General features: G+C 36.2%; 1 protein-coding gene across 1 annotated transcript in view; it reads left to right on the top strand.

The window, feature by feature from the left end:
- SPAG1 (sperm associated antigen 1) overlaps positions 1-11,400 on the top strand; it is a 37,359-nt gene continuing 25,959 nt past the window's right edge. Inside the window, exons 1-8 of the mRNA XM_058809054.1 lie at positions 1-53; positions 863-1,079; positions 1,382-1,523; positions 2,072-2,231; positions 2,560-2,685; positions 7,275-7,342; positions 9,186-9,304; positions 9,789-9,894. Coding sequence (XP_058665037.1) covers positions 1,384-1,523; positions 2,072-2,231; positions 2,560-2,685; positions 7,275-7,342; positions 9,186-9,304; positions 9,789-9,894 — 719 coding nt within the window. The 5' untranslated portion in view covers positions 1-53; positions 863-1,079; positions 1,382-1,383. The remainder of the gene's footprint in view (positions 54-862; positions 1,080-1,381; positions 1,524-2,071; positions 2,232-2,559; positions 2,686-7,274; positions 7,343-9,185; positions 9,305-9,788; positions 9,895-11,400) is intronic.

Genomic DNA, 11,400 nt, shown 5'->3' with positions numbered 1-11,400 from the left:
GCGGTGTGGGCAGGGCCGCGTCCGTGTCCCGGAGACAGCGCGGCCCCGGGCAGGTGGGTGCCGGAGAACGACAGGGCGACGGCAGTGTGGCCGCTGGAGCCCGGCGGGGCTCTGCGGGAGCCTCGGCAGGGCATCCCTGGGGCGGGCAGCGCCGTGTCCCCGGCGCCATGTTGTACATAGCAACAGTTGCTAGGCACGGGCCGGCCGCGCTGCCCCGGCTCCGGCGGGGCGTCAGGGCAGCCCGGGGCCGGCCTGGAGGTGAAGCCCCGATCCTGCCGGGGCCGTGTGGGGAGGCTGTACTGCAGCCGGGCTGTGTCACCACGAGCCCTGGGCACCGCGGTGCCCGAGAGCTGCGCTGGGCAGCTCCTCCCGGCCGCGGGAATAAACGGGAAAAACCGCCGGTGGTGATGAGCTTTTAATTCTTCTACTCTTCTTTAATGATTTCCTACATTTGTCCCTCTTCCATGCGACTTCTTCCTTTTCCAGTACTGAAACCGTAAAGTCTTGGGGCAGAATCTCTATGCAACACCTAATTATTACCAGTTATTATTTAAGTGCTACTGTATTGTAAACATTTTTGTGTAACTACAAGTTAATGTGCGTAATTATGCAAGACATTAGAGCATAATTATTTTAATTTGGTCTATAACTACACATAGCTGTTTTCACATACTAGGTAGTTGCCCTTATTGTATTTCTTCAAAATTAACTGATTGCTTTGTGCACTATATAAAAGGGGGGGAAAAAAGAATTTCAGCTCCATAGAGCTTGTGGTCAAAATAGAAAAAGATGCAGATGAGCAGATCAAAGGGACAGGGAGACAGAAACGTCTCATTTGAATCCCTCATTTCTTCGTTTACAGACTTACTGGAAAAGATTCAGATTCGCGTGTAACATAATCAGAGACCGAGAAAATGCAGTCAGCGAGGAAAGAGAAGTGAATTTATTTTGTCTACAGAGAAGCCAAAGATTTTTGTTCCTTTAGATATGCTGCACTGGTTAATGTCTTCCCCCCTCTGAAAAAAAGGAGTGTCGTTCACTATCTTCTCCTTTGTGATTATCCCACTTGGTTAAAACAGGTATGTGTTAAATAGAACAGAGAATGCGGTAGGCAAAAATTGGCAATTTTTAAGTGGTTTTTCCGAATTGTTCTGACTTGCAGTAGAGTTGCATACTCTTACAAAGCATATCTCATACTTCTGTCTGTAAACCTCTAGTCAGGGACAGTTAATGTGATCAGACCTTCAAATCTGATATTTTTTCTTTTACAAGTCTGCTTGCATGAGAGAGTGGAGTGTGAGCAATTTTATTCCTTAAATTTGCATTACTTCAAAATGTAACTAGAAGCTTACAGAATATTTTTTTTTCTTTTAATATTTAGTTATGGGTGATGAGTCAGTACCATATTTTCTGGGTGAAGGAACCACTAAAACATATCAAATACCTATTAGTCATCTGGACTACAAATTCATTGAAAAATGCACAGATGTTAAGCACCTGGAAAAGATTCTCAGGGTATTAAGGTAAATTTTTTTTTAACCTTCATTAATAATTATATTCCTGTTCTGTAAAATTTGAGGGAAACCCATTTCTATTTGTCTGAACCTGTCTGTGACTTTCTAATTTAAAATTAAAGTACGAAGTTAAAGTGATCATGCTAAAAGTGTCCCAATATAACTTGAAATCCAAGTATTTTTTTAACTACCCAAAAGTTTGAGTAGCTCAGTGCTAGGTTTTTTTAAATGCTGCTACTCTGTTTTGGTTCCCTCATGATCCATGTTGCATGACTAGCAATTTCAGATGCCACACCTGTTTAACTTTTGCTTTAAATGACACAAGTTTCTTTTTTATGGCACTGTGGTGATAACTTTTGAACTGTGTATGTGGGCATTGGAAAATGGTTGAAGGTTAACTGTGATTTTCTAATAAAAATGTTACTAGGTGTTAGTAAAATCGGGTTGTAACAGGAGAATAGTCCTCTGCAGTCACTGTATGGACTACACATGGAAGGAAACATGGAGGATGTGGTGCAGTTCTTTTTTGTTAACATTTCTATCTTTGCATTTTAAAGGTCTGGTGAGGAGGGGTGTTACCCTGAACTGACGTTGGCTTGTGAGAAGCGAATTGAGTGTTTGGATCCAAGGAGCAGAGCTCTGAGGAAAGATAAGCCTGCAGCCACAGCTTCTGATTTCACAGCTGAAGAATGGCAAGCAATTAATAGTGAGCTGATGGTACAAGATCTCATTTATAGTGGTCCATAATATAATCACTGTAATGTATCAATCTTCTTCTTGTGCCAAAGTAGAATGTAATTATTTGATTAAAAGAGGAAATGATCAAAGGATTGTGTTTTAAAATTTATTTTCTTGCTTAATGTTACTGAACATTAACTGCTCATTTTAACTCTACAGATTCTATTTTTTTTTGCCGATCACTTTTTGTTCAAAAAAGCACTATTGCTCTTTGTCTTAATTGCTTTTCCCCACTAAGAGCAGTGCTTTTTAAGGATAATTGCTCTACTGCCTTAAGGTAAAAAAAATATTATTTATTCATTTTCAGAGCTGGCTGGCAGAAATGAATGAAGATGATAAGAAATCACAGCTCCTGAGAACAGACACACCAAATGAAAGACAAGATAACTTGCCTCCCATTCGTTGTTCCAGCAGCTGCCCTCCCACTAATCAGGTATCTCCAGTTTTTGTTTTTTTTTTTTAACTGCGAGATTTTATATGTATGAACTTCTAATCATTGTGCCTTTCTTACTAGATTTATTTTGTTAACCAGAAAATAAAAACTTTTAAGCTCCCTTGCAAGAGACCAATGGTTAAACAGAAGTACTTTTTTAGTACTAGCATGTGTATTGCAATAATATTCTCATTCTGATCAAGAATTCACTGCCAAAGCAGATCTCTTTAAACAGCCTTTTATGTTCTTCGATTCATATTTCCAAGTACTGCTTAAGCATGTGAACTAGGCTCCTTCTGGATGAAATTATGCCAGGAGATTTTCTCCAGCTGCCAGCAGGCTTTTGTTTCATGGGGCCAGTCAGAAGCCAGTCCAAAACAAACACCCTGGAACTCATACAGTGGGGATGTTAGAGCCTCTGCAGGAATTGTTTTACTCTGTAGCCACTCCTGTACTGGGTAGGCTATGGTGTACATGTAGCCTTTGATTGTGTTGGTACCTTGTGTTGATATTCCCACTGCAGCTGTACAGCATAATTCCTAATTTAGCCCTTAAGCAGACTTAACGAATCTTCATGACTACAGAAAACATATTTACATTTTCCCCCCAGGTATTAGTTTCCTTATATTTTGGTGAGTTTTACTTTTTTTTCATTTATTTATCTGCCTGAAATAATTTTTTTCTGGCCAGCTTTTCTTGCTAATACTAAATACAGTGCTACTGAAGTGATTGGCAGACAAGTAGGTGTGGATGGGATTTCTCTGAATTGTCAGGTATTGTCACAAATCTGTTCAGTCTGATTCTCAAATTAATTTTTTTTTAATTCTGGGACACTGCAATAGGAAATTCATTAAGCATTGTTCTTTTTGGAGGTTTGTGAGTCAGAAACATTATGAAGGGATCCTTACAGGTCGTGTGATCTTTCATATTAATTCCTATTTTCTTGAATAATTATGTATTAGTGAATGCCTGATCTGTGTTCTTATGTTGTCAGAAACTACTTCTTATTGTCAGCTGGTACATAGATGTTGGACCAAGACATTTGGGATAGCTAGGCAGTCTCTGTTATGCGGTATACAAGAAGCTGGAGATTCCAGTGAATGTTTTATAAGTGGTTAGTATTGAGACTAAGGTGTGCTTTTGTTTGGTTTGGTTTGTGGTTTGGTTTTTCTTTTTAATTAATGTGTACTCTTTAATATTTTGCAATGTATGTTTCTCTTGACTGTCCTATTTTGCTGAGATGGATTGTGCCACTATCGCTTTATCCTTGATTCATGTCTTGTGTAATTGCTAGAACAGAAAATGGTTTAATACCATGTGAACTCACTAAATCCAGTTTAGAATGTTAGCATAAAGTGATGGAAAGTGTCTTGAAATCTAGGATATGCCATGTTACTAAAAAGGATGTGTACTCCATTCAAAGACAAAATATTCACCTTTTTTCCCTCTTCCTTTAAACCATGCAGCAGTCTTCAGATCAAATTTTGTTCTTTTGCTCTTCAGCTTTTGTTCTCCCTACTAGGTTTTGGTGTTAGCATTATTACCCAGGAAACCTAGATACAGCTTTATGCTTTACCTGTGGTATGTGATTTCCATTCCTTTTGTCTAAGCAGACAACCTCTGAGGGAATTGTAACCTGTCCTGGAAGAGAGCAGGAAAGCCTGAAACATTTTATGCAGCAGTACAGTTATACCACTACTAGATCCCTACTGAATAAAAATAAGCTGTTTATATAGCATACACTAAATTTATACCTGCAACATGAAATCTCAAATAATTGAATAATGTACATTAGCTTTTCTTCTTCAATCAGCTTTTCTTTTTTTTTTTTCTTTCTTTCTTTCTTATAAAGGTATGTGTCATCTTACAGTTTTTAAACATGTTTGGCTAATCAGTTGGGACTATAATTATTTTTCAGATTGGCATCATGTACTTTTGTAAGTGGGTTCAAGTTTAGAATCATCCAAATTTATCCTTTCTGCTGGAAATAAATGCACAAAGCCGTCCATAATTTTATGTTATTGTTTGGTTGGAGACTGTTCTTCTGATCTGATACGTAAAAAGTTCAGCATTTTCAATGAATCCAGTTCTGGAAATCATTACTGACCCTAAACCAGTGGATTGCACTAATGGGTACAAATTTGGTAAATGAAAGCATCTTGTTTTGTCTGTAATCAGATTTTTTTGCTGATACTATATGTAGGTGTAATTTCAATTCACTACTGATAGTTTGTAACTCTGTATAGTGTTTTTCTTTTATTGGTGTGAATCCATGGGAGGAATTCCAAAAATAGGCTGAAAAGAGTAAAATTTTTGCAATATTTCCCTCTATAACACAATGTGGAAATTTCCGTTTTACACCCCTCTTTTCCTATCATGCTGCCTAGAACTATCTTAACTGTCCACACTGCATAATTATTATTTTTGCTGCCTCATTTTGTCCAGGAGAGAAGTAAAGCATGTGTTTAAAGATATTAATATTCAAAAGACTGTATTGATGGGATTTCAGCTTAGGCTTCTTTGCCAAACATGGTTTTCTAATACTGTTCCAGAAAGATTTGCATCCTCAGATACCTCCTCATGCCACAGCCCAGAGCATGCAAAATGCATACAAGTTTTATGTTATAAAAATCCACCATGATAGCATCGAATAGCCTTCGTGTTGTTTTGGATATTCTGAATTAAAAACTTACACTGGTTAGCTGCCATAGAATAGTAATGTTTTAGGACAGCACAAAGGCCCACAGGAGAACCAAGGCCAAGTTGTGTCACCTGTACCGAAGCCAATTTGTGTGTTCATCTTCGGTCCAGAAAATGTTCAGCAAGCTTCAAACCCAGTGGGATTCATGCATTATGAATTGTAGCAGGAAACATGACAAGCACAGAGATTTATTTTTTTTAGTTCCACAGCATGCAAGTGTACATTTTTTATCAAAGCCTCTTGGATGAGATCCTCTGAAATACTATTTATGAGAAATTCCTGACTCTGTAGGAATCACAACTTGATTACAATTATTTCAAATATATGAGACTTGAGATTTTTTTTTGTTAATTGTGGGGTTTTGAGTCAATGTTTCTTCCTCTTTTCTTAACTGCACATGCTGTAGTTCTCTCCCTAAGCTGGAGTTGCATTAGTGTCAGTACCTTATGAGACTCTCTTCTGAGAGCTGCAGTATTTTTGCTCATTTAAATTAAGGACTTTGGTTGAAAAAAATACTTGATATTCATTAAAATAGTAATATACACCAGGATGGATATATAAGGATAACTCATGTTTCAGGAAGGTGTATTTAGGAGCTCCCTCCTCTAAACATGTGTTGATCACTGAACATATTTGTCATTTTGTCTCGCTTCCTGAAAGACATAACATTAAGAGTAATTCTGGAGTTATACACTACAAAAATTTGTGTAACCTAACATTATAGATAGTCAGAAGTGTTTACAGGAAGGGTCACATTTGCATTACGTAAATTGAGGTGTTTACATCCAGCTGCAGAAGCATGTCCTCGTTACAGTGTCACCACTGGCAAAGCGAGTTTAGGAAGCTTCTGGTCATTTCTTTGGTCCAGTTTATCACATGCTGAATTGATCTGGTACAGATATTTGGAGACTGTACTGTGATCTCTATCAGATTTTTTAAACACAGAAAATTGTAAATATGCAATTCTACAAAGAATTACACTGGTCTAACTCAGTGAATGCTGGACTGCAAGGTAAGAGGAGGATGGCCAGGATAGGATAGATAGGAATATTTTGAACTGGCTGTTCCACTGTGAAATACCTGTTTGGAACCACACCTTGCTATTAAGCATTTTGAAGTCAACAAGCAGGGAGGGGCATAGAAGAAGTATAGTCTCATGACAGAGGTAGAAGAGATGCCAAAGGGGACAGCTAGGGAAATAGAGTCCATTACTGTAGGAGATGGGTTGGGATACAAGGCAGTCAAATCTGATTGTCAGAACTGATTGTTCCAGGAAGGTCAAGATAAATTTTAGGTAAGGCAAGCTTCAATGATGGAGCTTGTCCAAAATCTAAAGTGAATGTAAATAATAATGGAATTAGCTTTAGTGAAGTGATAAATGGTGAAAAGAAGTTCAGACACTACTTTGAAGTAATTTATTTGCAAATTTGTTGTGAGTGTTCCAGGGACTACCAAATCTGTGCCTGGAATTCTCTTGGGAAAGGGAAGCCTAAAACCAGGTTCCTGATTCACTCTCAGTGTCAAACAACTCATCACAAGGCTGGGTCTTCTGAAGGCTGAGTTCTCCCTCGCTGTGTTGAAAGGGTGGTTGGGAAGATGGCATCACAAGACACTCATTAGAAAGTTTCACTCAATGCCTCTGTGATGTGATAGGACGGTGGACAAGAAGGGTGAGACTCAGGAGTCCCTCAGATTGCAATGATTTGTGAAATGCATCAAGATTTTCTTTAAACCAAAATGAATTACATTTTCAAGACTGAACTAAGTTTAGTCATGAGTAGTGGTGGTTACTAGGAAAATATGTACTGCAGAAACAAAACCAAAAACACCACTGTGAATTCTGCTGCAACAAATTGTCTTACAAGATGGCTGTTTGTTTCTCTTTTAGAATAAAAATTTGCAAAACAAACAAAGAAACAAGAAAAACGTACCACGGGATTACAGTGAATGGGACAAGTATGTTTAATTAATTTTATATTTCAGTTTTTAATAAATCTTATTTAGCTAGGGAACATGGTGTATTTTGCAGAAACATAGTATTAAGGTCAGCATTTTAAGGAACTGTAATAATGGTGAAACTTTGGTTTTTCTTAATAAATGTTCTGTTAAAATACAAATGACACATTGTGTTGCTGACAGTTGAGAACAAGTTAGTCTACACTTTTGTACAAGGTGTGTGAAATATAGTAAACCAGCAGAAAAATAAATAAAAATTGATTATTTAATTGATGAGATTTTTAAAAACAGCTCTAGGGTTACTTAACATGGACCTATAAACATGGACTTGTCTATATCTAAAGCACAGTTCTACACTGAAAACAAAACTGATGAATACTGACTCCTACACTGAACCCCACTAACCTCAAAGAATGAGCTTCAGGCAGTGCATCAGTTTACTCAGATGCAATTACACTTAATAGAGGTTTAGACAGTAACTATTTTAGAATGGATGAAGCTCTGACACAAAGACATTCTGCATCGTGTAATGGTGGCACATCACCTTCCCAAGTTACGTGACAGGTTCATGCCCAAATTGTTGAACACCGAAAGCAAAAAGCACATTGTTATTCTTGTGTTGCACATTGCAGAAGCTTTTCTGTAGTTCCTGAAATCTGGAATACAATGGTGTAGAATCAGAGTGAGGAGGCACAAATTTCCAGTGCAGTAGATGGAGATATTGTGGGGTTTGGGTAATGAAACTATATCCCAAAGCCCTTTAAAAAACCCTGTTCTGCATAAGCTTTGCATAGCAGTTATTTTCATGCACTTATCTTTCAGAAATTGGTGCCTTCCTGCTCAAATGTGGACAAAGAAATTAGGTCATAAAAATAATTTCTGCAACAATTTATTGTTTCATTTATTCTTTACTCTTGGTACTGTATCCAAAGTAATTGTACAGATTTTGTTTACACACTTATGTACACAATCTTTAAGAGTTTTAGCATGCTGATAATAGTACAGATTGTGAATTTTTCCATAGAGAGTATTTATTTTTGATTATGAGTACATTGAAACAGAGCTGTCTGAAAGATGTTTTCCAATTTAAAGCATATCATGGTTTTAAAATGCTTTGAGGAAAATTCCAAAGCTTTCAAATAATTGTTTAGGCAATTTCTAAACAAAGAGTTTTGCTTCTTATTTTAAAAAAAAAATTTGAAATGTGGTTAATTTATAATAAATAGATAAAAGTAAGCTAGGAAAGATGATATTCAAAATGGAGAACAATTAGTGTTATGTGAAAAGGTTTTTAGTTGGAGAAATTTTCAAAATAGTATCTTGATTTCAGAAAGAAATTATTCATATTGTTCAGATTATTGTGAAAAGGCTATTTTCCATTACACCCTACACAGAAAAGCAATAAGAACAAGGTTTATGTATATTGTAGGAATTGATTATTACTATATTTATTTTACAGTATTACAGCAGCAATATTTCTTTGATATACATTCCTAAACATTGTTTTCAAAAGCTGCTTTAGAGTAGCTTTTGAAATGTCTGAGACTAGTTGTCTCAAGTTTACAGTATAAATTGCTTTGAAGCTGTTTCTTAGGTATTTTGGCAAAGGTTAATGGAGATGTTTGATAGAGCTGGGATGGAGCCTGATGATACTGTTTCTTAAATTTTTCCTTTTTTGGGGAATATGGTGAGGAGGTGACAGAGATTTGTCTTGGTCACCAATAATTGAATGCAGCCTGTATCTCTTTTTCTTTGGTTTATAATAAAACTACAATATGCCTTTCTATCAGCTGAGGAGTTTTGCCATGCAGCATTATTGAATTGGTTGTTTTATGAATTAAAGGTTCGATGTGGAAAAGGAATGTTCTAAAATTGATGAAGACTGTGAGGAAAGTAACTCAAAAGCAAGATTCTTCAGTAGGCCAAGTCTACCCATAATTGAAAAGAAAATTGACACAACTGGTAATGTCTTAGAAACGTAATTTTTCATTAGTTGTAATACTATGTTGTAGAGTACGAATACTAATTAAAGAAGTATATCATAAAGTGCCTTTATTTTTCAGCACCTAGAGATGCTGAAAGTTGTTAGATCATCAAGTGAGCTTGAAGCCATGTTTGAAAAAAGTCTAGTCTTGGTTAATAAACAGTAAGAATGTTTATGTTTAGTTGACAGCACAAGGTAAAGCAGTAAAGCATACATCTGGTATTATAAATGAATGGTAGAGGTTAGCCAAGTGCTTTTTTCTACAGTTCTGCATGCTCAATTGTATGCCTATCAGAAGAATTTAGCTTTTTATTACAGAAAATAAAATACAAATTTCTCTTTTAGCAAGCCATGTGCTTTTTAAAAAATGCAGACTATGAGATTCAGAGAATTTTATTTCACTGTTTTGGTTACATCTGTGCAAGTTGCTAGTTGTTGTTATGTAGAAATATTTTTTGCTAGGAATGACAAAGAGAGAGAAAATTTTTATTGCTACTCGTGAGAAAGAAAAGGGCAATGAAGCCTTTGCCACTGGCGATTATGTGGAAGCAGTGACATATTACACTCGGTGAGTAAATACTATTGTGTTCTTTTATTTTAATAACTCTTACTTGTGAATGTTGGTTTCAGACCAGTGTAATTGAAGCAACTTCTTATTGAAGCAACTAGTGACAATTAGATTATTTTCAAAAGAGCAGAAAGATTTGACAGAAGAATATTTAAAGCACTGATCCATACTCATATTAATTTTTATTTATCAGAAGAGAAGGGGCTAGAAAGTGATGGAATGCAATCTGCAGTTGTCACAAACTTCCTCAGATTTTTTTAAAGCATTGAGATTCAAGGGCATGTTTATAAAAATAAAAGGATAATCAGAGTGCTGAGAAACGAAATTATTCCAAATGTAATTTAACTCTGTGCTCTGAAATGTTAAGGACTTCAAAAACCCCTAGAAATCAGAAAGTGTCAAAGTTGTTGTTTAGAAATTTACAGTACCTGGGAATCTTGGGGTATTAATTACCAGTGTAAATGGAGGATAATTAAATGACACTACTGTGAGATGAAATGTGAAGATAATTAATGAGCTATTATATTATAGTGGGATAACCTTCAAAAAAGTATGAGAAAGTTAATATATTTGTGGTCAGTGCAGATAAGTATGGAGAAAATAATTAATAGAAATAGTGTGGAACAGAAATAAAATAAATATTTAAGAAACTTTAGGTTTAGGAATTATCATTCATAATGTCAATGAAAGAGTTAGGATTTTGTAGAAAAGCTTATGAAAATTTATCTGGAGGTTGCTGATATAGAGAGATATGTATATATGTATGTGTGTGCACACTTGGAATGATATTCATAGACCACAGGCTCCTTAACTGAGGCATTTGATGCATGATGGGTTTGGTTTTTTGCAGCTCAAGGATCTTTCTTGTTTTGTTTGGGTTTTTTACACAAACATTAAAAAAAGTCTATAGCTGTATTTCATATTCAATAAATAAAATACAAATACAAAATATAAAAATAAGTAAAAACGTCTGCTTTTGGTGCATAAATAAGGTACTAATAACTAAGGATAGGCAGAATCCTTTCTAATGGAGATTTTTTCCATTTTTGACCCCCATAGAGCATTGTATGCCTCTGAAATGTATGATAGTGACACCATGCTGTTCTAACTGGTCACTTTCCTAATCCTATCTGCAATCTACTTTCTTACAATTATAAATATTTAAGTAAAATATTTTGGAGTGAATTGTTAATAACTCGAAGGGGTCATCTGTGGCTAGAATGGAAAATGACCTCTTCTTCTGACCTCTTCTTCTTACCCATTGGCTTTCTTGACTGGCTTGTCAGTCTCTTGCCTGTTCCTCTTGTGTGAAGACAAACCTTCACACATTGAATCACTGCTTATGAATGCATCTCCTCTTCTTCCTCACCCTCCTACCCTTTTTAAAGAGCATGCACAGATTATCCCACTGGGATCATAGCTGCATAGAGCTTTTATTCTTTTTTTTGTTTCCCATGTGTTGTGCATTTGTGGACAAGTATTTGAGATTGTTCTTCAACCATGGTA

This window comes from Ammospiza caudacuta, chromosome 1 (assembly GCF_027887145.1).
Source record: "Ammospiza caudacuta isolate bAmmCau1 chromosome 1, bAmmCau1.pri, whole genome shotgun sequence".
Classification (NCBI taxonomy): domain Eukaryota; kingdom Metazoa; phylum Chordata; class Aves; order Passeriformes; family Passerellidae; genus Ammospiza; species Ammospiza caudacuta.
This window is presented reverse-complemented; position numbering and strand designations above follow the sequence as displayed.